The sequence below is a fragment of the Chiloscyllium punctatum genome, chromosome X (assembly GCF_047496795.1).
Source record: "Chiloscyllium punctatum isolate Juve2018m chromosome X, sChiPun1.3, whole genome shotgun sequence".
Taxonomy (NCBI): domain Eukaryota; kingdom Metazoa; phylum Chordata; class Chondrichthyes; order Orectolobiformes; family Hemiscylliidae; genus Chiloscyllium; species Chiloscyllium punctatum.
In genome coordinates this window covers 20,424,363-20,452,109 of record NC_092791.1, presented here as the reverse complement: position 1 = coordinate 20,452,109, position 27,747 = coordinate 20,424,363, and the positions used below count along the sequence as shown (strand labels likewise).

General features: G+C 42.1%; 1 protein-coding gene across 2 annotated transcripts in view; it reads left to right on the top strand.

Annotated features, from left to right (window-relative positions):
* Positions 1-27,747, top strand: part of cers5 (ceramide synthase 5) — a 112,410-nt gene that overhangs the window by 22,831 nt on the left and 61,832 nt on the right. For both annotated transcript variants that reach the window (XM_072567259.1, XM_072567258.1), the window contains exons 2-4: positions 11,858-11,963; positions 19,305-19,435; positions 24,566-24,623. In XM_072567259.1, the coding sequence (XP_072423360.1) occupies positions 11,858-11,963; positions 19,305-19,435; positions 24,566-24,623 (295 nt within the window). The remainder of the gene's footprint in view (positions 1-11,857; positions 11,964-19,304; positions 19,436-24,565; positions 24,624-27,747) is intronic.

Genomic DNA, 27,747 nt, shown 5'->3' with positions numbered 1-27,747 from the left:
GGGTGTTCTTGTACACCAGTCAATGAAGGCAAGCATGCAGGTACAGCAGGTCGTGAAGAAGGCTAATAGCATGCTGGCCTTCGTAACAAGAGGGATTGAGTATAGAAGCAAAGAGGTGCTTCTGCAGCTGTACAGGGCCCTGGTGAGACCACACCTGGAGTACTGTGTACAGTTCTGGTCTCCAAATTTGAGGAAAGACATTCTGGCTATTGAGGGAGTGCAGCGTAGGTTCACGAGGTCAATTCCTGGAATGGCAGGATTGCCTTACACGGAAAGACTGAAGCGACTGGGCTTGTATACCCTTGAGTTTAGAAGACTGAGAGGGGATCTGATTGAAACGTATAGGCTTATGAAAGGATTGGACACTCTGGCAGGAGGGAACATATTTCCGTTGATGGGGGAGTGCCGAACCAGAGGACACAACTTAAAAATACGGGGTAGACCATTTAGGACAGAGATGAGGAGAAACTACTTCACACAGAGAGTGGTGGCTGTGTGGAATGCTCTGCCCCAGAGGGCAGTGGAGGCCCAGTCTCTGGATTCTTTTAAGAAAGAATTGGATAGAGCTCTTAAAGATAGTGGAGTCAAGGGGTATGGAGATAAGGCTGGAACAGGATACTAATTAGGAATGATCAGCCATGATCATATTGAATGGCGGTGCAGGCTCGAAGGGCAGAATGGCCTACTCCTGCATCTATTGTCTATTGTCTATTGTCTATTGTCTAAACCAGATAAGCAAAGGTAGCTTTTCAAAGGAGGGGGACAAAGAGGCTGCAAGCCATAGGGAGGGAGTTGCAGAGATTGCAACCTAAGCATCTGAAGGTTCAGCTACCAATAGTGGAGTGATTTTCATATTTAGAGATAAGAGGTTGGAATAGAACGATCTCAGAAGGTTGTATGGTTGGCAGGACATTAGTGATTTGAAAACAGCTGAATTTTATCAGTAAGCTCTTCCTTTTTTTTTAAAGAAAGAGGAGTGGTTTAAACAGGGCATTTTTTTCTCTCTTCAAGCCTTCCACTATTTATCCAGACAACACTACATCTTGTGAAACTTTTGGCACGGTGGCTCAGTGATTAGCACTGCTGCTTCACAGCACCAGGGACCCAGGTTCGATTCCAGCCTCTGTCTGGATTTTGCATATTCTCCCTCTGTCTGTCTGTGTGGGTTTCCTCCCACAATCCAAAGATGCACAGGTTAGGTGGATTGGCCATGCTAAATTGCCCATAATGTTCAGGGATGTTTAGGCTATGTGCATTAGTCCGGGTGAAATGTAGGGGAATGGGTCTGGGTGAGATACTCTTTGGAGGCTCACTGTGGACTTGTTGGGCCAAATGGCCTGGTTCCATACTGTAGGGATTCTATGATTCTTTTTTTATGATTTGAGGCGTTGGCCTTTCAGTGCTGTGACTTGAGCTCAGTCAGTGCTTGGGAGCTTCTAGAAGGATTTAAGTCCGTGTCAACTCAGCCCCATACAGGATCTATAAAATTCAAGAAGCAACCACAAAGATAGTTGGTGTGGGGAACATGTAGCAGTCTGGGGCTAGGAGCAGTGACTTTGCTGTAGTGCAAATTTATTCATGATTAAGCCTATAGTATCTCCAGAAAAGGATTTTCTAAAGATGGTGCTACTGTTTTTTTTGGGGGGAAAAAAAATGTTCAGCCGGTTGTTCCTAAGTGCACACTATAATTACAGGAAAAATACTCCTAATAGAAGAACAAAATAACTTTTTCTTTTCTGCCCCCAGAGGGAGCTTTTAACTGTGTGGCTTAACATGTGCCTGATGAACGCCAATAAACCGAAAACGCTGACCAATTTTCTCTACTTAACAAGCAACTATTTATTCATTATAAATCCAAATAATCAACTTTTTTAATGCTTTTGTTTCTAACTTAAGGCCCTGCATATGTCCAGACAGACAAAATAAAATACATGGATGTTATGGGTGGAGGGGAAAACAAAATTAGGGTCACATAGTTCAATAGCACTAGTCTACAGGATTCACTGAGATGTTGCTTTTGCTTCTTCCAAGATCACAACAAAAAAAAACTACTTCAATAACTAGACCTATTAACCAGATTTCTTAATAAACAAAACTGATTCAGTATTTATTATCAATAAAGATGTAATAACCCAGCCTCAGGCGACTGTCTGTGTGGAGTTTGCGCATTTTCCTCGTGTCTGTGTGGGTTTCCTCCGGGTGCTCCGGTTTCCTCCCACAGTCCAAAGATGTGCAGGTCAGGTGAATTGGCCCATAGGTGCTTTAGTCAGAGGGAAATGGGTCTGGCCGGGTTACTCTTCGGAGGGTCGGTGTGGACTTGTTAGGCCGAAGGGCCTGTTTCCACACTGTAGGAAATCTAATCTAAAGAAAAATTGATTAACTTAAATATAAAGGTATAAATGATTACCACTATAAATATCCCCAAAGTGCGCACATTCATCAAGAAAAGAGGAGTTAAAAGATTTCTCTGTCGAGACTAGCTTTTTGAGGGGGGTTGGAAACTTGCCTTCTACACGAACCTATTCGCCAAAAGGATTAAGTGTGGAATGTTTGGGAGTCTGTTGCTTTGATGTTCTGGCATTTGTGGTCGAGTCACCAATCACACACAATTGTCTTGAGGTCGTGCAGACATAGCTTGCACAGGAAATACAACTTTGAGTTCACTTTCTGTTCAAAGGATCAAACAGGTTTCACCCTGAAATCCACAAGGTTTTTTTTCCCCTTTTTTTTAGAAATGGGAGAGATAGCTGAACAGCTCATTCATAGCATGGTTTTTCTCCAACTATGTTTCGTTTTTAAGCAGGTTTCCCTACAATCGAACGAGATAAAACCAGAACCTCTGCAACTCTTGTCATTGTTCAAAAACCGACCCCAACAAGGGCTTACAGCAAAGCACACAGTTATCACCAGTTATGATTTTTAGGAAGCCTTGCTGTGAGAAGTATTTTGTTTGAAAGTAAGCAATTCTAAACACAAATCATCTTCGTATAAGCACCAGGTAAATATCTACGGTAAAACCGGGTATTTCCATTTAATTTGCTAGTGTAATGAATCAGGCAGCCTGGTTGCAAAAACCTTTGCTTGCTCTGTAGAGCACTTTTGTTGTAAAAGTTACTCTATATTCTGGTCAAATTGCATGCGGCAATGTTGTTTTTATAATTCACCCTGAACTTCAATCTCATTTTGATTATCTTTTGAGCTGTTTGATGTACAAGTAGAGTGGATGATAGCATGTCACCTAATTAGCTATTTATATGTATTTTTCCTCATTCAAAATCCCTAATAGATGTGAGCTTTACTCTTGTACTGTTCCTGCAGTTTAGCTCCTGATTATAATGCAGCAACGTTTTAGTATCTGCATTTCCATCCTTTTTTGATGGGTAAAACTCCCTTTAATGTGCTTCTTTCAAATGCTCAGATGTCTGTGGTTTGCCATGTGTGATTGTTCATCTGTTGAATGACCTTCTGCTTGGCCTGAAGAGCACTGTTGCCATGGTGAAAGGGTTTTCAAGAGGTTTTCTGTGTTTGAATACATAGGAGTGTGGATGATTGTTGAATTATAAACCTTATCAATCTGGTTCAGTTGGCCCTTTTTTTATTTTTCAACAAAAATATCTTCCTACTTTCAGAATTGATTACATTCCCCCAAATGGCTCAGTCACTGCACTTTCTAGTTAGGCTAAGGAAACTCTGGTATGATCCCCATCAATGCTGTATTAGTTGATCTCCTCCTGTTGCATGGCATTTGCAGTGCGTCCATTGGCTCTTCAGTGGCAGTTCTCAATCGGAGTTCAGTCTCCTGGCTCCAAGAAATGAGCTTGCTTGAAACTCAAATAAGGCAGTTGTTTCTCTGTGAATTCTGAACAATTTGCCATGATATCCTGGGTTTTGAATCTGTTTATAATTAGACTATTGTCAGTCAGTCACTAGTATCTCTCCATAAAATAATCTTAGCATGTTAAGTAACGATACCAAAATGGAGGAGAGCAAAGATGAGATACATAAAGCTTCAATGAAAGGAATTGCATGTGGGTATCTTTTCCCAAATGTGTTGGTGGGAGTCATCTTCAAGTATGGTATAGAGGTGTTACTGACCTTGTTAAATGATCTTTTATCCAACAAAACAGTTGATTTTTTTTTTGTTGTTGGACTAATTGGGATGCAATCATCCACTTAGTTGTTGCCTTCAGTAAAATACCCTTTTTGTGTGCATTTTTAGCAATCTGGATCTCTGGTGATGAGCCACTTTTACTGATGCAAGAAATTTGCTGTGGCATCGTAGTCTGTGTACAGACAGCAGAATCTCGGCTCTTTATTGCGGTTCGAAAAGATTTACCTTTTTTTTAATAAATGGAGATTGGAGATCGAAAGGCCTGATAAGTGTACTTTTCTTGAAATGCTTCATGGAAGGAACTGAAAGTTCTCTGTTATTGTACAATATGTGTAGCAAGTTACTCTTGAGCTTCTGATTGTCAACTGGGTTTATAAACATCCTTTTATAGGAGAAAGTGAGGACTGCAGATGCTGGAGATCAGAGTCGAGAGTGTAGTGCTGCAAAAAGCACAGCAGGTCAGGCAGCATCTGAGGAGCAGGAAAATCAATGTTTCAGGCCTCATTCCTGATGAAGGGCTTTTGCCTGAAATGTCAATTTTCCTGCTCCTATTATAAACAAGATGTCCCTTTTCAACTGGAATAAGGTTGTATCTTTGAAGGAGTTTAATATTTCAATGGGTGAGTTAATGAGGTCCCAGTGCAAAAACTACCTAAAATGAAGATAATACAAATTAAAGGTTACTTTTTCAACCAAGAATTCCTTTTGACAGGTTGTTTTGGCTTTTGGTTATAAAATGGCATGTTGTATTTGGAGAAAATCTTGCCACCTAAAAGAGTATATTTTCTTTTCATTTACTTGTAGGATGGGAGTGTTGCTGGCCAGGCTTGAATTTATTGCCCTATCCCTAGTTACACTTGAAGGTGGTAGTGAGCTGTTGCCTTGAACTGCTGCAGTCTGTGTGTTGTAGGTAAACTGTCAAACTGGGGAGAGAACTCTAGGATTGTAACCCAGTGACACTGAAGGAATGGTAATATATTTCCAAGTCAGGGTTGTGAGTGACTTGGGGGCAATTTGCAGGTGGTGGTGTTCCCATGTATCTCCTGTCCTTGTCCTTCAAATGGAACAGGCTGTGGGTTTGAAAGCTCTAAGGAGCTTTGGTGAATTTCTGCAGTACAGCACTGCTGCTATTGAACGCTGTTGGTGGTGGGCTGCCAATTAAGCTTGACACCATCCCGGATAAAACAGCCTGCTGAAGTGTTGTTGGAGCTGCATTCATCCAGTGGGGATGTATTCCAAGCGGGGAGTATTCCATCACACTCCTGACATGTGCCTTTGGTGGACAGGCTTTGGTGAATCAGGAGCTGAGTTACTCGCTGCAATATTCCCAGCTTCTGACCTGCTCTTGTAGTCACTGTATTTATATGGCGAGTCCAGTTCAGTTCCTGGTCAATAGTGTTTGTGTGGCACATATTACTTACTTTCATAAAGTCCTAAAGGACAGAAACAGACCCTTCAGTCCAACCAGTCCATGCCGATTGTAATTCCAAACTAAACTAGTCTCACCAAATTCCAAACTAAACTGCCTGCTTCTGGCCCAAATCCCTTCAAACCTTTCTTATTCAGGTACTTATTAAAGTGTCTTTTAAACATTGTAACTATGCCCACATCAACCACCTTTCTCAGGAGGTTCAATCCACAAAAGAACCACTGGTTTAAAAAAAAAATTGCCTCATCTTTTTTGAATCTCCTTTTTGTTCAAGTCTCATCTAATGTTCCTATCTATCCTTAATCTTCTGCTCCCAGTGGTGCGTGTGAAAAAGTGAAAATAAGTTTCTTTTTCTTTCCCCCCCCCCCCCCCTTTTTGCATTTATCTGTTTACAAAACACAAACCACCTCAATGCAGAATTCTTACTCGCTCATACATTTTCTGACTTTGCTGGTCCAATATGAATATTAACATGTCTGTGTTAAACTTCAATACATTTTTTTTTCAAAATACTAATCAGCACAGCTCTGGAAAATGTACCATTGCAAGACTGTGTTTTAAAGTACAGTGTTGTTCTCTGAAATATTAAGTGAGTGCAGAGATTGGGAGAAGCAGGGCCCTAGATTGATTTAATGTTATTTGAATTGTTTTTTCTTAAGAGTAATCCACTTTACTTTTAAAGGTGAAAGTCAGAGAAGGAAAGTTCAAGGTTGTGGTCTATTCTTCCTGCTCAATGGGAAGTTGGGCACAGTTCCAGTGCCAGAATGTATCTCGGAACTGTTTTCAGCAGCAACTCCTGGAAGCCTGGGTTTCTGAGCTGGGGCGGCAGCTGGGGACTCTGTGTACATGCTGTCTATGATACTTGCAGCTTTGTGGATGCTCTGCAGAGGTGGTCACGCTGCAGGCTTAGACTCCGTGGGCAGAAAGGGAATGGGTAATCACCCTGCACAGTAAAAGGACGAGGCAGGCTATGCAAGAGTCTTCTGTGACTACTCCCCTTGTAAAACACACCTACCACATTGGATACTGTTGAGGGGAATGGCCTTTTCAGGAGAGTCGCAACAGCCAAATTTGTTGCACCACAGTTGACTCTGCTGAATTAAAAGGAGGAATGCGAGGAAAAGCTAAAGTAATAAGGGGTTCAATTGCAATAGGAATAGGTAGATATTTCTGTGGCCTCAAACCCGATTTCAGGATGGTATGTTGCCTCCTAGGTGCTAGGGTCAAGTTTGTCTCAGGGGCTACAGGACCTTCTGGATGGGAGGGTGAACAGGCAGTGGTCATGTTACACATTGATACCAGCAACGTAGGACCTCATTCCTTTTTTCTTTTAAATCTAAGAGCAGAATATCAGGACTTAGGAAGCAGGTTTTTAAAAAAAATAGGACCTCCAAAGGTAGTGATCTCACTGGTTGCTACCTGTGCCACAGTCAGAATAGAAGTAGCTGGATATATCAGTTCAATCAATGGCTGGAGAGATGGTGAAGGGGGAGGGTTTCAGTTTCCTCAGATATTGGGACTGGATCTGGGGGGGATGGCCCAGTACAGATTGGATAGGATCCACCTGGACAGGACCAGGACTGATGTCCTAGGAAGGAAATGCCAGTGTTGGTTGGGGAGGGTTTAAACTGAAATGGGGGATTGGAAACTATGCAAGGAGATAGAAGAGAAGGAAACAGGACAAAAACAAAAGACTGAATGGGAAATAAGAAAGTGATTAGGCTAAGAATTAAAAGGCAAGGATAACCGGGCCACATGTGGCAAAATAATGAGAATGAGACTAAATGTTTGAAAGGACAAGCCTTAAGGCCTTGTGTCTTAATGTGTAGAACATTTGTAATAAAGTGGATGAATTAATCACTGACATAGATGTGAATGGGATTATGGAGAAGTGGCTGCAGGGTGACCAGGGATGGGAACTGAATATCCCAGGGGTATTCCATTTTTAGGTTGGACAGATGAAAAAGAAATGAAGGTGGGGTAACATTGCTGGTTAAAAAGGAATTAACACCGACATGAGAGAATATTAGATCTGGTGAAGTGTAGTCTGATCTTAAAAACACCAAGGGGCAGAAAATGAATAGGGTGTTGTATATAGTGGTAATGTGGGGAAGGCATTAGGACATTTAGAGATGCAAACAACAAAAATACAGCTGTAGTTATGGATGATGTTAATCCACATCGAGATTAGGCAAATCAAATCAGTAACAAAACCTTTAGTGCATGAGATGGTTTTCTGGATCACTCGGTTGCAGAACCAACTAGGGAACAGGCCATTCTGTGTCTTGTGGTCTCTTGAGTAGCAAGCTCAGACCTGAATATTTAACCAACTTTGTCATTCTGTGAGCAGTTGCCACTCCTCCCATCTTTCCCTTTTTTATTACTGGAGCGTTTTGTCTCTGTTTGGACTATTTTTGATTGAGAGAACAAACAGTTTACGACCTCGCCAAATCTAGTGAAAAAAGGGTTCTCCTGACCTCTGGACTATATGGCTGGCCCTCTAATGCCAACCCCTCCAGTCTGGGGAAATTGCCTTTCCACATCTACCCAGTCTAGACCTGTTAAGAATTTTATACATATCAATGAGGTCAGCTCTTATGAAGCCAGCAAATATAGGCCCATGCTATATGATTGTACTTTTCTAGGGTAATCAGTTCATTCCAGGGATTGGTCTAATAAGCCTTAGTTGCACAACAAGTGCATCCTTTAGATAGGAGACCAAACCTGTGCATAATTACTCCATGTGGCCTAACCAAAAGCCAGTACAATTACAGGAAAAAATTCATTTTATTATGGTGCTCTACTCCCCCTTTGCAATAAAGGCGAACCTACAGGCACAGGGCAAGAAATTGGGAAAATGACTGTAAATTAACAGAATGTACTATTTTTGGTTTTATAATGGTCTGTGTGAGTGCATTCCTTTAATCCCCTCTCTCATTCCTTCATCACTAATGGGAAGAGAGGCAAAACCTAGACAACAGCATGTTCAGGAATGAGAGTGAATGTAGGCTTCATTTTGCTAAGATGGGGCACCTAGTGCCATCTGCCCTTAGAGGATCCCAACATTCTTCTGACCGCAAAGAAACCACCCCTCAATTCCTGTAACCCTGCATCTCCCATGGCTAATTCACCTAACCAACACATCTTTGAATTGTGGGAGGAATCCCACACAGACGTGGAAAATGTGCAAGCTCCACACAGCCAGTCACCTGAGGATGGAATCTAACCCAGGTCCCTGGTGCTGTGAGGCAGCAATGCTAACCACTGAGTAACTGCTACTCAAATGTCCTGTAAGGTTTCAATGTCTGCACATATAGACGTCTAGTCATCTTTGAATAGATTGTAATAGTGTGAAATACCCTCGAATCCGTTAATGTGCTACCTTCGTAGCTGTTGGTTTTCTTTACTGCCCTGAGCAAAGGTGAGTTGCATATATAGTATAATAGGGATCATTGTTGCATAAAAGCTGATGTTGTTGTACAGCAACGTTTGGAAACTACCTCCCAGCCCCCACCATTGCACATGGCCTCCTGTCGAGCTGATCCTTGCCCTCCAGCAGCTCAACCCTGTCGACTGAAATTGGAGTTTGTCATTTCAGTCATGTAGTGTTGTGAAACATGTGTGAACCTGTGCGTTTCTGTGGAAAGCTGTTCCTCTTGTTATGACGCTGCAAATCCTACATTGTTTTGGCTGTTGTATTTCTAAATATTAACTATGGCACATTTATTCTATCATCTTTGCAATACCTGAGGAATGATAGCTGTTTGGTGGGTGCTGGCTACCCTCCTATAATACCTAGCTGAAGTAGCTATTCCACAGGAATAGCTTTGCTGTGTATGATCTTGTTTTTGTATGGTGGGCGCACGCATTGCAGTAGGAGTCACTGGACTGTGTTAAAACAACGCAGCAACCCTCCCTGCTTTGAATGGGCATAGCCTGCTGAACAACCTAAAATACAACTGAAGAGCAGAGGGTCTGTTTTTGATGCACTGGTAGACAATTCAAAGGTGACAGCTGTAAATCTGTCAGTAATGCAATGAATGTCATGTCTGGATTCATATTTAGAAGCATGGGGTGCAAAAGCAAAGGCTCCATGTTGGGCTTAGAGGGCCTCGCTGCAGCTGGAGTTTTGGATGTAGCTTGACAACTTGAAGTTGAAGCTTTCATTTCAAGAATTGAGATGATTGAGTGGTGATCTGACTGAGATCTTTTGCGATTAAGGTTACAACCAGGTAATTTTTTTTTGATGAAATACAAACAGAAATTGCTGAAAAAGCTCAGCAGGCCTGGCAGCATCTGTGGAGAGAAATCAGAGTTAATGTTTCAGGTCAAGTGACCCTTCTTCAGAACACTAGTCAATGGGATAGTTATAGAAAAATAGTTTCTGTAGCATAACCACTGGCTTTCGTCTACAATCTACATTGAATTCATAATGTCTGTAAATTATTGGGGGGGGGGGGGTGAAACTGAATTTCCACTCACCCCTGTTGAGAAATTTTTGTTTTGTAGTGTATTCCCAGGTGTGATAGCGATAAAAGGGCACACACTGAGTGAGCAGGAGAGTTGGGATTAGACTAGGTGGCTTGTTGGGGCGGAAAACAAAGTGTTGATAGAATAAATGGCCTGTTTTGTGCTGCAACGTTTCGGGGTGAGGAAACTAATTTTTAAGCTCCTGTCGGGGGGAGAAAAGATCTTTTTGAGTGAATGTGAAAGGGGTCAATTAAAACTGTGAAGCTCACCCTTTTTAATTAAAAACTTGCTTCATAAAATGTACTCATCCCTTATTGTCCTTGAGCTCACCACTAATGTGAACCACTGCAGTCCATATGCTGTAGGTAGACCCACCGTGCTGTTCGGGAGGGAGTTCTGGGATGATTATATTTCCAAGTCAGGATGGTGGGTGAGTAGCTTGAAGTGGAACTGACCATGTTTCTGCTTCCCTTGTCCTTCCTCTGAAGGAAGTGATGATGGGTTTGGAAGGTGCTGTCAAAGGCCCCTTGATGAATTGTCTTAAAAAGTGCTTTCGCCTTCAATTGGACTGTATCCAGTTTTGAAAGAGTGATGGACTAGGTGGTTGTTCCCATTCGTCTCTGGACTGGGGCCCAGATCCATACTATACTGAGTTCTTTTGATACACCGCCCCATAGATTCTGCATTCCACAAATACAAAATTACTAAAACCAACTCTGCTATTTGTGTTTGAAGATGCTTTTATGTGGAGAGATTTTTGGGATTTGGTTTCCAGGGAGCTCGTGTTTAGTTGGCTCCTAGTATGCCCAACTCCCCCATTCATTTGGCAGTTTTGTTAATCTACAGAAACCAGGATCTGGTTCTGCCACAAGGGGAAGGAAAGCTTAAAGGCAGTAGCCCAGCTTGAATACCTGTCTCTGGGAATTCAAATTAAGCTGCTAGTGCAGGCACTATTGTACTGGTTCTACCTTTTTGCAGTAGGTTGTGGAAAAGCTCCGAATTGAGGGCCAAAGGTATGTTGTATTTGTTGGTGATCATCAGGAATTCAAGAGAGAGTTTCTTACCTAGAAAGTGAGGAGAATGTGTAGCTTGCTACCATTTTAAGCCAAATGGCTTGATTTTGTGCTGTGAATTTTTAGGAGTGTAGCCATTGTTGAGATCACGTTCTGCTTTTATTGGTTGGAAATGGTCAGATGTCACATGACACCAGGTTATAGTCCAACAGGTTTATTTGAAATCACAAGCTTTTGGAGTGCTGCTCCTTCATTAGGTGAAGTAGCGTTAGCTGACGAAGGAGTAGCACTCCAAAAGCTTGTGATTTCAAATAAACCTGTTGGACTATAACCTGGTGTCATGTGACATCTGACCTTGTCCAGCCCAGTCCAACACTGGCACCTCCACATTGTTTGGAAGTGGCCATGGGTTTGGAATGTGCTGTCTGAGAAACCTTGATGAATTTCTGCAGTGCATCTTGTAGATAGGAGGGGCACCTCATCCACAAACAGTCAAATGGATTTCCTTTGTCTTCAATGTGTTGCTTCTTGAGTGGTGTTGGAGCTATACTAACCAGGCAAGCAGTGAATCATCCATCACATTGATCCCTTATTGATGGTGGACCAACTTTTGAGGAGTCAGAAAGTGACCATTTTCCTAGCCTCTGACCTCTTCTTGTCACTATATTTATACTATATCAAGGGGTGGTGGTTGAATTCTATCATCTTAGAGTTGGTCACTGCCCAGCACTTGCATTGTATGATAGTTACTTCCCACTTGTAAGTAACTTTACCAATTTGAATAAGCTTAGGGTGAAACTGAAATGTTTTTTGTTTTTTTTTTAAACAAACCAGGTTCATTGCCAAACCATGTGCCCTGAGCCTTCGAATCCAAGCAAATGGACCACGCAGAGCACAGCCCAATGCTATCCTAGAAAAAGTCTTTACATCAATTACTAAGGTGAGTGCTATGGTCCTGGAGCTTCACTCACCTTTCTTTTGTTTTTACCAGAAAGTGCATGTTTTCTGCAACTGAGGCTGACTGGGTATCCACCCCCAAACCAGTCTTGTACAACAGCCCAAGTCCCTGACTGAGTGGGTAGAGCAGCAGGTCTGGTAGCATCTGTGGCGAAAAAACAGTATTAACTTTTCAAGTCCAATATGACAGTTTAGAACTGAAATGTGTTGGAAATTTTTACGCCAACTCTTATTCAACACACAGTTTTTTTTTTAAATAAGAATTTTTCAACACCATTTTGGATCTGAAGAAGTCAAAATGTTAACTCTGCTTCTCTCCCCACAGATATTCTCAGACCTGAGTTTCTCCAGTATTCTCTGTTTGTTTACTCCGAGGCTGGTCAGTGTTAAAAGAAGTTATATTAAATGACAGTGCCTTAGTTGCTGTTTTGTACTGACTTCCCAAATATTTGATGTTTTTTCCATCCTGCTTTCCTCTTTTTAATGATACTAAATCTTTCTATCTACATAAATGAACTAGACACAGAATTTTTAACCCATTGCACTTATATGTCATTGACTCAGATATTATTCATAACACAGCTACAAGTCCCAACAGAACAAATATCCAAAAGGACACATCTTTTTGATAATAAGTCATTATTTCTCTTTTTCTAAATTTGAACCTAAATACTCTCTGCTGCTCTTAGAGCAGGGCATTCGCAAAGTTGAAACTTCTCAGTAACACAATCATCCATTTTAATTGAAGTTACTTTAAAGCAAATAGATTGTGTGACTTTAAAGAGACAAGCTACCTCCACCCTTGGCAGCAGAACAATACATTGTATGATAGATGGCCTAAAATTCCTGTTTTGCAATATAACATCACAGGAGATCTGCAAGTATTGCAAATTCTGACCTGTGTAAGTGTCTAACATGAAGCCTTGTTTGGGTTTTATTTTGTCCATGCCTTTTTAAGCCGTGACTATCAATCAATCTTGATCTTCTCTTTTAAGATCTATCCATTGGGCAACAATGTTATATCCTTTCCAAACTTTGAGGCCCCATAAATTTCAAACAAGCCAAGCCTATCACAACTAAGTATTTGGTGTGCTAGACTGCTGGGGGTTGTGGGGCCTGTAGCTGGCCCAGCAAAATGTAGTTTGCACTTCAGTATCAGATGACTTTAATAGTCAACAACCAACAGATGGATTTGAAACACATAGGGTTGTTTTCACTGCTGCAGGCTTTTATTCCTGTCTCCTCTCCCCTGTGCAGGAGTGAACCCCTTCTTAGCAGTGTTGTGGTCTAGCTTAGCTGATGTGCCCTGATGACAAATTGAACGTGGCATGTGCTGACCTTGTGCTATATTTTCTGGATGTCTTTAAAGACTAGTGGAGTGCTTTATAGAGAGAATTTGCTGAGGGGCTCGGACTGGGATAAATTGCCCCAGTCATAGGGGAGGACTGTATAGAATGGAGAGCTTGGAGGTCCATGTGTGTAGATTTGGTTTTTGGGTCTGCTTCTCATTCTGTGTAGCAGATATCCTTTTAACCATTTTGTTTAGAATTTCTAATTCTTTTAAAAGGTGTGCAGTCACTTCAGAAAGGCCTGTGACCTTCTTATTCTTTTTCTCTTGTACACTCATTTGCTCTCTACAAAGGGTCAGACTCTTGAATCCAGTTTTTTAAAAAAAAATCTCAGAAGTGGGGCTTGTGCTGCTGCTGGCTTGCCAGAGATCCACTCCCCAGACAGCAGTTGTGTACCTGCAGCACACTGTGCTCCCTTATGGTAAAAGTGTTAACAGTTTCCATTCTATTTAACAGCAACGTAAAGATATCCATTTGGCTATTGCACCTGTGCTGAAAGCATGTTTTTGTGAATTAAATGTTATTAATATGAAAATTTTAAATTTTCTCTTATAATAATTCCAACAGCTAGTAGATTGAAATAATTTGTTTATATTCACACCTTTATGCAGCCTTGTGCTGTCCCAGATGTGCTCTTACAACTGAGATTATTTTGCTTCCTGGAGGAGCTGACTGGGTGGAAGGTGAGTGATCATTGAATTGCCCCTGAGACTGGTGTTGGGCATTCTGAAGAATCGCCAAATCTCCATCCCACCTCCCCTAAAAGAACTTCCTCATCCTCTCCGTCCCAAATAATCTATTGAGAGAGTTTGTCCTCTGGCTCTAGACCTGCCACAATGCACCAAAAAAATGCTGGGGGAAGCACTTGTGCTGCACTTACCTTGTCAGGCCCTGTAAGAATTTTGAGATTCAATGGGAGAACCTCTCATTCATTCATCTAACCAATGCAGGCCCAGTTTCCTCAATTTCCTCAGTCTCTCCTCCCAAGAGCAATCCTGTCATCCTAGTCTGGTGATCTTTTGTTGCATTCCCTTTTATGGTAAGAATATTCTTCCTTTTGGTAAGACCACCAAAACTGCACGCACAGAATGTAGCCTCATGAAACCTTGATACAATTCCAGTAATCCTTTACTCTTGTACTCTCATCACCTTGAGAGGTCAGTATACTATTTACCTTCCTAATTCCTCCTTATCATTGCATGTTGGTTATCAGTGATAAACCACAAATTGTTTAAAAATTTTGGAGTTGAGGATCATTGGGAAATGGAGGTCTTTTTTACTTCTGTAGGTACATGAACTAGGATGACTATCATCTGCATTTGCATGTGATCTTGTTGCTGGTCAATGGTTGGTTGAAATAATTTCAGTATATTTAAGTGTGTGGTGATGAACTCCTGTATGCCACAATAGTGATGGCGAGGATCTGAAAAACCTATTATTAGGATTTCTATTTTCATGGGTGGTGCAGAAATTACAAAGCTTGTCATTGCATTTCCATATTTTGCATTCCTTCTCACTAGGTCAAAAATTCTGGTGCTCTCTCCCTAACAGCCCTGTGGGTCTACCTGCACCTCAGAAGCTACAGGCTCAGAAAGGCAACTCCCCACCATCTCATCAAGGACTGTATAAGCTGTTTCTCTGGTGCTGTCCCATGATGAATTAAAGGCAATTAATCCCATGACCTCTGCCTAGGTAGATCACCCCTGACTATCTGAATAGCTGTTGTGGTTAAGCTAGTATTGGTCCTATTTGTACACGTTTGGAGTGTTTTGGTTTAATTTAAAAGCTGTAGAACCTTTTTGAAGTGCAGAAACACATCTGCAGATGCTCTAAATGGTCAATTGTGTGGATAAAAGATTTCACTAAGCATTGGCAATCAAGACCAATAAAACCTGATCTTGACTCCTACATAAACAGTTAGCTTTTTGACTCTCCACAATAAAAGCACCATTTCATAAATGGGACAATGTAGTAAAGTAGCTGCTGTAAATCGCTCCTTAGCAGCAATCCTAAATGGGAGAGCTGGCAGAGTGACTCAGTCTTGTATTGTGGATTATTCTAGTGGAGTCTGTCAAACTCTCTGGATGATCAAGTCATTACAGCTATGTCTTGAGGAGGAGGAGTGGGTGTTGGAGGACAGTAAAGAGGAGGAAAATTCCAATTAAATTTAAAGCTTGGATCTTCAGAAAGTGGTGCATTGGTAACATTTGAAATTGTTCCTAAAAGCCCTTTTGTTGATGCATTGAAGTTTTAAAATCCTGTTTTATGTTTTGTTCATTCATTTGATGTTTTAGCAATATAAAGCTGATCTAAAGCTTACAAATCAGACTTTTGTTTTTGTTTAACTTGCCTTGCTTTGCAATCTCCTGTACAATTAGGAGGAGGCCATATGGCCCCTAATATCAGTGACTGCTCTTTGCCACAGTAATCCAAAACTAAATACGCAACCCCAACCTCTCCTCAGTCTTGCATTTTTCAATAGCAATCCTTTTTGTATTTATACAGCGCCTCCTCTGCAAAAAAATCTTGAGCAGCTTCAGGGGTTTATTAAGGCAAATGGATGCTGAGCCAAAGAAAGGATTGGTAGAAGAGACCACAAGCTCAGTCAAATAAATGAGTTTTTAAGTTGGACTTTCTTGTTTCAAAAGATGAAGACAAGAGTGGTAAGGAGGAAACACTCCCTCTTGTGTGAGGCCGATGTGGCTGAAGGCATGGTCACTGTTGTCAGCGTGAAGGGTGTGAAAAATTCAGAAGAAGCCGGAATTTGAGGATAGGTCATTTGGGCTGGAGGACACTTACACAGATGCGAAAGAGTAAAGCCATGATTAAACTCTCAAAAGTTAGTACTTTTAAGTTTTGAGGCTTCGGGACTGAGCAAGTGGAAAGAAAGAAGGCATCTTTATGTATAGAGCACCTTTCTTCACCTCAGCAAATGAAGTCCTTTTCAACTGTAGTCACTGTGATGTAGGAAGTGCACTTGCACACAGCAAGATTTTACAAGTTGCAATGCAGTAATCACTAGAGGCATTTGATGAAGGATGAATATTAGCCAGACCACTGGAAGAGTTTCCCTGTTGTTACAATAGTGCTTTAGGACCTTTTACATCCACCAAAGAGGGTAAACAGAGCCTCCATTTTATCTATTTTCTAAAAGGAGGCCTGCTCAGACTCTGCAGCACATGTGCTCAGTATTTGCTCTGAAGGGGAAACCTAGATTTTTGATTTGACTTGGCTCGGTGACAGGGACTTGCACAAAGTTCACCACCTAAGTTTACGTCAGCGTGTTGGAGTGACAGGTGGGTGGGAATTGTTGCAACATCTGGTAAAGATTGGGTAGAGATCTGGATGTCTTCTGACTTTCCCACTCTGGTATATGTCTACACTGGCATCTTTAGGATATCATGTATGGCCTTTTGTGCTGTTTGCAGTATAAGGAGTTTTGACAGCAAAAGACCTTTTTAGAAATGGTGATTGAAGTCTTTATCTGTGAAACTAGGAACATTTCAAGAGGCGTGTAGGTGTGTAGCACAACTACTTCCTGAAGAGCTTTGAATATCTGAGATGGTCATCTCCTTAGCTATTGGATTTAGGAAGGTCCCTGGACCATGCAAAGCTTGTTTATCAACTAGAACAGCTGTAGTGCCATTACAATTAACCACAGGAGCCCTGTGTTAAATGGGTTGGGGCAGCTGGGAGGTGTTGTAGTATAAAACCAGAGCACCTGGCCACTCGAAGTAAATGATAAGTGCCATTTCGGAAGGTACGCCAAATTAGAAAAAAAAGCAGTAGGACATAGTGATGAGCTCTGGGAACAGTTTATTGATCCAGAGGCCTCTGTGCCACTGCTACCAGATCTAATCAAACTCTGCTAAAATGACTCTCTTGTATCTCCTGGCTGCATTATTAAATGAGTTCTTGCTTATAACCATAACCATAACTGTAGCCGTACACTCTGTTCCATACGGCTATTGAGTAAAGTGCTGGAGCAGCCTTTGATCTAATGTGACATAATTAGAGTAGCATCTACATTAACCATCTCCTTTCTGTCATTTGAAGTTTTGTTTTGTGCTGCCCACTCTGCAACAGCTTCTGTCTATTTTTCCCCTTTGACAACTCCACTCCACGCACATTCTGAGAAATGCATGATTGCCAATGCTTTGGCATTTGGCCCAAGTGGAATTGGGTGCATTAAAACAACAACTAGTCCAAGTTGTTCCATTTTTACATTTGGGGGATAGATAGCAGCCATTCTCTTTGTACTGCTAGAATCCTATAACATGCATGATCTACTGTTTACTTGCTTCCACCCCCATAACATTTCTGTTCAAGAAAATGTCCTGTCACCACAGTCTTAATCCCTCTCGCACTTCATTTTTAGTGATGCACATTTAACTAAGCTCATTTCTCATGCCACCTGTTTGCTGACTTTCAAAAAGTTTGTGTTTGCTCTCCCACACCTTGTGGAAATGTATTAACTGGTGTGTGCTGGTGAGTTTGTATCAATTTAGGGATGCCACATGTTTGATCTCTTGGGTATTCTTGGGACAGGTCACTAATTTAGTTTGGCACACGATGGGTGCCAGAGAGGGAAAAGAAATGAGTTGGGATTCCTGCTCACTGAGTTTTGTAGGGAGGACTATATCTGGTTCTGTTTTAATGCCCTATCCAATTGATTTAGTTTGCTAGTGCTTGCTGTCTTGGTTTAGTTATGACAAGGCACCTTGGGCAATATATCAGAGCTGCCAGTTACTGTGAAGCTGCCTGAGCACAGGCAGTACCATCTGGAGCATAGGGGTGAACCTTCCCCTTTACCCTTAAACTCACATGCTACTCCATACAGCAGCCCCCTAACACAAGCCAATGTATTGCACTGAGGAAAAGCTCACCATATGGGTTCACAATATTGTTTTTAAAAAATTGTCATCTTTTCCAATATCTCTTTGATACTGTCTACTGATGCATAGCAGCCAAATATGCTGTCCACTTTAAAATGATTGAACAATGTAAGTTTTTAGTTAAACTCCAAAGAAAAGTAATGTCTGATGAAGCTTTACAATAAAATATCAACTGCAATTCCTGCATCCCGTTTTTAATCACCTTGGTTCCCCTCTCACTTCCTCGCTTTAGGAAGGCGGCTAGTCCTGTATGCTAATCTAAGTAAACACAGAGTTCCGCTGAACCCTGTAGTCATCCTTTTAGGGAACAATACGGAGTGTCTTTTTTTTCTGGTTTTGTTTACACTAGCCTTTTGGATAGAAAGGTCTTGAGTCTATTGTCTGTATCGTTTAACAATGTTATGTCAAAGACTTTTGTAAAACTGAATATTGGTGCAAGTTAATTCTGATGGATCATGATATGCAGTGAAGTTTTTTTTTAACCTGTTCAGCGCATCTCTGTTTGAGTTTTATGAAGGTCTCTGGCTATTAGAGGGGGTAAATTCAGAACAGAAATGCAGAGACATTTCTTCAGCCAGAGAGTGGTGGGCCTGTGGAATTCATTGCCGCGGAGTGCAGTGGAGGCCAGGACGCTAAATGTCTTCAAGACAGAGATTGACAAATTCTTGATGTCACAAGGAATTAAGGGCTATGGAGAGAATGTGGGTAAGTGGAGTTGAAATGCCTATCAGCCATGATTGAATGGCAGAGTGGACTCGATGGGCTGAATGGCCTTACTTCCACTCCTATGTCTTATGGTCTTATTAAGTTACTTCACCTAGATTTGAGCATTTTATTTTGGGGGTGGGGGTAGAGAAAGTAATATTTTTACCATCCCTTAAATATCCTGAACATTGCATTTTTTAAAATATTTCAATTCCGCTTTTATGTCCTCTAGTAAAACAAAATTACGTCCCACATCACACCGTGCCCTACGTTTTTGAACGTTGTCAGTTATCGATGGAGCGGTTTCTGCAAACCTTAAATTCATGCTAATGTATTCTCTTTCTTTCTTTCTTTTCTCTCTTTCCTTCCCCTCAGTCTCCTGATGAGAAAAGACTTGAAGGCCTGTCAAAACAGCTTGACTGGGATGTCCGCAAAATTCAGCGTTGGTTTCGACATCGAAGGAATCAAGATAAACCAAGTACCCTCACAAAATTTTGTGAGAGCATGTACGCTTTTTTTTCTCTTTTTTTTTCTTCCCCCCCCCCCCCCCCCCCCCCCCCCCCACCTCCTTAACTGTTGTTGAGTCTTCAATTGAATTCCATTAAACCTAGTTAAGGCCTATTGTGCAATATTCCTGCTATTGTAATTGCAGTTTCGGTTCATACGGGTGAGCATTCATGCATTTCTGAAAACAATCAAGTCTTGTAGACAACTGATAATCTTCATGTAAACTCTTTGTTCTGTCCTCCTTTTAAGAATGAATAAGATTGCACATGTCTGTGCTAGTTAGTACTTTATCTGGGGCGGAAAAAAAAGTCTATGCAATTTGTGCTTCTGATTTCCTTCCCAAACTTCATCTGAAAAGATCTGCATTGTAGGCTTTGCAAAAGAAAACCACGAATTGAAGGACGAAGATGCAAGTGAAATGGTGGTGTCTTTCCTAATATTCTTTAGAACATCCAGATTATTTCCAAGATTTCTGTAAAAGAATAGTGGATGTTGTTGGCATGTGATGCACATTTATTATTTTGTATGTTTCTTTTTAATGTATAATCTTCCACCACACTTACATCCAGAAATTGGAATGGAGTTGGCCCATAATTGGGGCAACTGGTTTACGGTGACTGAACAAGTGAAATTTTTTTTCTTTTTTGATTAATTGCACAAGGAATCATTTTGTAGGCTTGACCCCAATGGTTGAAATGACTGCGAGTGAGCGAAAATGTAGTTCCGGGTCATCATAAGTGTTTGGCAGTTGTCTTGTCTTGATATTTTGATGCTCCTAATACTGCCAACTCTTGCGTAAGCTTTTCAATCTGCTGGACAGGAAATAATGACACAAGCAGCAGTGACATTGACAGTGCCAAATGCTGGGCAAGAATGGTAGCAGAGCCCAGGCGCCAATGGCTGATGAGTTAGGGCAGTGGCGGCACAGCATGAACAGCCATGACAGCTGAGTTTAGAACAGCAGTGGCAAAAAGCACAAATACCAAAGGCGGCAGAGCATGAGCGGCAATGGCGGCACAGCATGAATGGCAACAATACTACCATGGGCATTTGTAGTTTGCTTATTAGTTTTGGTGAAAATGACTAATTTCCTCCTGCAAGACCTCTGTATGCCACTAGCACCAAGTTCAGAATCCTGTGCGGCCCACTCTATTTTATTTTTGTTTGCACTGTCTTGTTCAGGAGTGGTTTTGCCCATATTTAATAGCAAGAGTTGTTTTTTGGAGCAAATGTATTCTTGCTAATCAATGTCAGTATAGCTCTGTCCCTTTTTAGTTTGATTTGATAAGTTTAACATTTGTCACATGGCACAAGAGGAGGCCTTTCAGCCCACAGTTCCTGTACCAACTTTTTTTCACTTTTGAGAACTATCCATTTAGTCTTGCTTCCCTAGTCAGTCTCTCTATAGCCTTGCAAATTGTTCTGTGTCGTCACTGACTTTCTGAATCTACTAGCACCGCCCTTTCAGGTAGTCTGCTCCAGATAATAACTTGCTATGTTGATGGAAAAGAAACATTTCTTCACAATGCTGCACTTTTGCTAGTTACCTTTTTAAATCTGTGTCCTCTGGTTACCAACTGCCTGGCTAGTGGCAACAGTTTCTCTTTTTTAACTTGCTCTGTCAATAGCCTTCTGGGTTTTTAACACCTCCATCAAATCTCTCCTCTCCTTCCTGTTTTCTGCTCCCAAGGGAACTTTTTCCTTAAAAAAAGGTGTCCCTACAGAACTGAAATCCTGCATCTCTTCTACTGAAAAGTTTTTGATGTCTAGAAGCAGACTGACTGACAGTTTCTTCCCCTTTCTTCTGTTCCCACCTCCCGTCCCCCTGTAAAAATGGAGGGTGAATCCAGAGTGTAGCTTCCCATTTGTCTGGGTGCAGAGAGGAAACAGCAAAAAAACTGCGCTAATGGGTGGGTGAGGGAAACCTGTGAGTATTATAAAGTTACTCTTATCAATGTAGTTGCTGATTATAGACCAGAAAAGTGAGGAAGAGAAAGTGCAGCACTCTTTTGGGGAAAGTCTTGGACTGCCATGAGCCTTACAGAGCCACAAACCAAATGTCGTTGTTCCTTTGTGTTCAGCTTTTTCATATTGCTACCTGCAATTGTAGCCCCTGGCAGTGGGATTCTTGAACTTTGATAGTCTGGTATTCTTGCTGCTGTGGAGCTTTATTTTGGAGCCCGTTGATTTGATCACAAACTGAAAAATAATTTTGGAGGTCAAACAGCAGTCTGTATCTGTCTCAAAATGGAAAATCTTAGGATTGTTTTTCCTGATCTGAATCAGAGTTGTGATTGATAGAGTGTAATTACCTGTGCTTTGCAGGGAGAATGAAATTAACTAGGGTACCGCTCCTGAATTGCTGTTCAGCACCTATTCCTGTGTGTGGCTGTGGTTGCATATAGGCTGCAGTTTGGATTCATGTCCTCTCTCTAGTCACGATAGCCTGCTGGTGCTTGCTGCCTCGACTCATGCAAAGAATGACCAAGACCACTGATTTATTGGATGCACAGAAGTGGGCAGTGTGATTTCCAAAATGTCATTAGAAATCCTGGAGGTTCATGTCAAAAACATTGGGAATTTGCTTACTCAGTCACTGTAAACCAATGGCCCCAATTTGTAATCCATTGAGATTGGATTCCTCCCCTCCCCAAGAGTAGCCAAACCCACAAGGGAATGGATTTGATTTGCTTACTGCATAAATCAGTGGCCTTGATTTTAGCCACTTGGGCACCCACTGAGCTGTACTCCAATGGAAAAAGGTAACAGCCCCATGAAAGATGGAAAGAATTGAGTTTGTGGCCCAGTATCTTCTATGGTAGTCCAAGGCTTTCTGAAAGGAACTTCCCAACTTCCTGTGCTTTCCTTGATCAACAGACGAGCATGTGGTGAGAGCACAAATCCACACTCAGCAAATGACTTTTACTGTCGCCTGTCTGCAATCAGATAATTGAGTTTTTCACTTTCATTTGGTTTAGAAGAGGATAAAAATATCTAGGTTCTGGGGTAGAATATAAACACATTACTGATAATTGAGAGACCATTGCAAACTTCACTTGCTGCACTGTCTACTAAGACGTTGTCCAACACAAATCTTCATTGCTTGTTTAATTTCTCGCTGTGTTTCTGGGATCCTGGCCAGCTCTGAAATGCTGTACCAGTTCTTGTCATTGGTTTTTGGAGTTGTATTTGATGTGGGCTGTCCCAGATAAATTCTGTTGGGGTTTGTGGTCTAATATGTCCAGGGAAACTATTTCTCTTCGTGTCCAAGTGTTACCCTTAACAGTGTATGTTGCACTTCCCCAAATGGTGTTGAGACCTGTTGGGGGAATATGAGACTGTAATGGGATAGCGGGTTGACCTTGCTGTTAACCTGTTGAGTTTTGTAGCACTTCGAAAGTCAAACACTTTTTTTTTAAATGTGAAGTTATTTGTTTAGAAATGCTCACAAATTTGCAGGGACCTTATGAAGCAGCACTCTAGGAAGTTGTCTAAGGTTCTGGGCAGAGAACCTCAGCAGGTACTTTTTTTGTGATCTCATTCTTTCCTCCTAAGAAACAGAATGTCCTGATTTTTGTATTATTCGTAGATGAAGTTTTGCGCTTCTAACAGAATAGCCTTGTCCTCTCCAGGATGTGTCCCCTCTGCTTTTACTTTTTTTTTGTGTGTTTGGGAATTCACACGTCCTGCTCAGTGTTCAGCATACTGTGCCAAAGGCTGTTTCATTTAATTCACAGAATCGGGGATGTTCTTGTCATTCTTGAAATATACAATCTGTATTTAGTTTAAAAATAAAGGCACCAGTCTTCAAAAAAAAAGTAATTTCACTAAACAGGTCACGAGTCTCTGCAGAATCAAACAGCTTATTTTGCTGATTGTCTTGCTACTTTTATAACGTTGTGGCGAGAGACTGATCATTTACAAATTGATAGGAAAATGTTCGGATTGTCTCTTCTGCAAATACTGGAGCAGTAAATGTCCAGGGAATGGTAGGGATCTTTTAAAGGCAGGCTAATATTCAGATGTGTTCACTTGCGCTCTTTAAACTGAGGTCAACACTGAAGTGGTTTGGCATTTTTATTTGCCAGTTAATTTTTATACAAACACAACGCTTGCCTCCCTGAATGGCAGCTGAACTTTGCATTCCAAACACCTAAATTCACCTCCACAGTGGGAGGCAGTAAACCAAGGTGCTTTACATTTTAAAAATCAAAAATGAGCCTATTTACATTATCTAGCATCCAATTGTATTTTGCTTTTGCCTAGGTGATTTGTTAATTTAGCTCCCTTTTATTTTTATTGTTTGACTGCGTAAATGCCTCCCTCCACCCATGAATCATCAGTGTTTGGAGTCTTTTAAGTCTGCCTTTTTTGACTTTGCTTAAACTCCAAGTAGAAACTTTCGAGGGTATGAAGCCTTTTAATGTAATTCACATGCATGTTTGAGCTATTTGTGAATTAGGCCCACTCTGCAGTGTTCATTGTGGATTACAAATGTGGAATAGATGCACTTGAGTGCTTGTAGATTACAGGGATAGGAAAGCTGCAAAGTACGTGATCATGAAGTAATTGCAGCACTGAGGGATGCTGATGAATGACTCCTAATGGTCACTTCAGTTGTTAACAACACTGGTTGTGTGACTGGTTAAAGACTAGCATTAAAAGCTTCTGTATTAACAGACGTTTTGTTGGTGACCTGCAATATAGAAAGATTTATGCTGCATCCCCACTGTTTCTGGAAGAATAAACTAAGCTTTGCTGTTTATCTCCAAGTATTTTCCCCAATGGTTGAGCCCCAGCTATATATTTTAATCTGGGAGGCTTGTGGCCAATGGCCCTTCACCTGAGTCATTTGAACATAACTGAGGCACAAGAGCAAGGCTGGAGCAAACTGACCAAATTTCTGGGCTGTTCTTGTGAAGTTCTTATCGACCAAGGAGTAGATTAGGGTAGCGGAAAAGTTTTTTTTTTCTCTCTCTCTCTCCTCCCTCTCTTTGAAAACCTTTTTATTTTTAAAAAAAGAAATTCTTTGGAGTCCAGATTGGTCAACGTGAGCTCCGTTTTTAGACTTGATGGGGATAAAGCCCCCACCCCCTCATTTTCTGATTTCAAGTGTTTTGTGTTTGCAGGTGGAGACTTGTATTTTATTTCTATATATTCTTCTATGGAGTGAGATTTCTATGGAAGGTAAGTGCTGTTATGTGTGTGTGTCTATAAATCTGCACCACCCTGCCCCAAAGGGAAGAAAGCATTTTACATTTTTTAATTTTTTAATTTTGATTAAAAGAAAAAGAATCATAGGATATCCTCCTTAGAGGAGCAATGGTCTGACAAAGTTACTGATGTGCAGTATAGGGGGCATTCTGCAATAAATTACGATTGTGTTCTGTTGCTTTCCAATGTAAATCTATTAGAGCAAATTTACTTATGCTTTGCAGATATAGTTGAGGGGGAGTGGGGGAAGATGTGTACTGTTTACTTGCCAATCAAAGTAAAGAAAAATCTTGCATCTATCACTACGTCAGAACAGCCAGTGAAATATGTGTGAAGTTTCATCACTGAGACATTGGGAAAGATGATGACCAGTTTACACACAGCAAACTCTCTCTCTCTCAAACAAAGAATCTTTGTATAATGGTGTACTTTCTGCGGTCAGGACAATTAGGGAGCTCCTCTGTCAATTGACTAGTGTAAGAGGATCTTTTATCTGCACCTGAGAGGGAAGCAGAATTTCAGCAGTGTTTGGAATGTTTGTCTAGATATTAATGTTTTTGAGTGTGGTTTGACTCTGACATCCTAAATGAGTAGGGGGCACTAACACTCGACCAAGGCCAAAACATAGTTTAAACTGGGCAAGAAGCATTTTAATAGCAGTGTCAAATGAAGTTGTTCAAGGGAGCACTTGATGGGAACTGTGGTGATGCAGTGACAAACTGCCAGCTTCTATCATGTTTGAATAGTACAGTTTATATCCAGAGCGCTTATGTTGCAGGGGGTCACATCCCTGCTTTTCAGTCCACAGTTACTAATGCCCTCTTAGGGTATGGTGCCTAAAAAGAGCAAGTACAGTTGTTTGTTGCATTTTAAGTTATTCCTTTTTCTCCTTTTTAACGTATCTCACATTTTAAAAAAATGTTAGGGTTGGAGCTGGTTATCTTTCAGTTCTTTGAACTAAATGACTCCAAACATTTTATGGCAGTTGTTTCTGGATGTTTAAAATGCCTCCTCTGTCAAGGTTTATTGGCTTACACTTCATACCAGTCTACTATATCATGGCTAGAATCATAAAACTCAAATGTGTGGAAGGTTGTGGGGTAAAGTCCACATCCCATGACCCGGGTGCTGCATTTCAAAACCACGAGAGATGTTTTAACAGATGAATCAGGAACAAGAGTCCCTCGTGTCTGCTCCGCCATTTAATAAGATCATGACTGCTCTAATTACTCCATATTCTTGCAAACCCCAATTAATCTTCCATTAATCTACCCACCTCTGTTTTTTTTAATATAAAGAATGTCAAGACGCTCATCCTCAAAAGGCAAAGGGGGAAGTTCTCTGTCTTAAATGCCTGACCCATTTTTAGAAACCGTAACCCTTGCTTCCAGATTCTCCCAAAACCATCCTCTCTACATTTGCCCTGTCCAGATCCCTCCAGATCTTGTGTGTTTCAATCAAGTTACCTCTCCATCTTCTAAATTCCTAGTGAATACAATCCAAGCCTGTCCAATCTTTCCACATAAATATTCACTAGTACTTTATTCTCCTCTTACGTTTACACTATAGTGCAAATACACTTTCGTCACTTTTTATGGCTGCGTTATCCTGCCCAGCAGTGTATACATGACTGCCAATGTAGCTCCCATGGGCAGCAGTTTCTAATGGGCTTCCTGCTGCGAGCACAGTGCGCCTTGCTGTTGGTGCCAATTGGGTTTGTGTAGAAAAACATTGAATGAAAAACAAACCTAAAGACCCCACCTACACACCCCTCTACAGAGGCTGGTATCCCGTCACCAAATTTGATAAGGTTCCCCATGGTAGGCTCATTCAGAAGGTCAGGAGGAATGGGATACAGGGGAACTTAGCTGTCTGGATACAGAATTGGCTGGCCAACAGAAGACAGTGAGTGATAGAAGAAGGAAAATCTTCTGCCTGGAAGTCAGTGGTGAGTGGTGTTCCACAGGGCTCTGTCCTTGGGCCTCTACTGTTTGTAATTTTTATTAATGACTTGGATGGGGGGATTGAAGGATGGGTCAGCAAGTTTGCAGATAACACAAAGGTTGGAGGTGTCATTGACAGTATGGAGGGCTGTTGTACGCTGCAGCGGGACATTGACAGGATGCAGAGATGGGCTGAGAGTTTGCAGATGGAGTTCAACCTGGATAACACCTTCCTCTCCTCCACCACTTGACAACCCAGTAGAGGGTCCTCTGTTGTCGCCCGCACCATGGCCCGTGTGGTTATTACAGTCTTCCCCCGCCCCTCCGGTTTAGCCCCCGGTGCCGGGGCTTGTGGTGTTGACTTCGGGGGAGTGGGAGTGGGTGTGGCGGCGCCACCCTCAGCCGTTGGTGTGGGCTGGGCAGCCTTCTGGGTGGGGCAGTTTTTTCTTACGTGCCCCATCTCGTGGTACAGGTGGCACAGCATGCTGTCCAGAAGACGTGGTAGGCCGCGCCCTCGTGGAGGAGAGTGAAAGAGCCCTCGGTGACCTCCTCCCGGGCCAGGCAAATGAACACCTGGCGTTGGAAGGAGTATGTGTGTCAGAGGGCAGGGTCCTTAAGACAGAGCAGGAGCGGTTGGACACCCGACCGGATCTCCCCCAAGGTGGTGAGGTGGGGGAGAAGGAGCTCGCTGGCAATGAAGGGCGGGACGTTGGAGATCACGACCCTCTGGGCCGTAACCTCCAGAGGGTCGACTGGCAAATGTGTCCCGCCCACAGTGAGCCCCCTCTCCATGGCCAGGTGAACTGCCTGCTTGGTCTTCAGGAAAAGGACGGCCTTCCCGTACGTGCTGGCTGCAGCGACGACAGCCAGTGGGCCGACCACACTAGCTATGGCCTTACTGCAGGCCTCGATGGACATGTTGAGATAGGGATAGGCCTTTACCCCCAGGCGTTCAGTCAGGTCCCTGAAGGGGGTCGTGGTTGCGGCCGAGGTTGGAGCAGCCAAGCCTAAGGCAGCGGCTACCCCGGCGTAGGTGCGGCTGGGCCCCGCGACCTTCGGGCTCTCCATACTCTGCTGCTGGATGTTGGTAGACCCCAGGCAGCAGCAGTGAAGGTGGGCCTCTGGCAGCAGCAGTGGTGGAGGTTGTGGGGAGG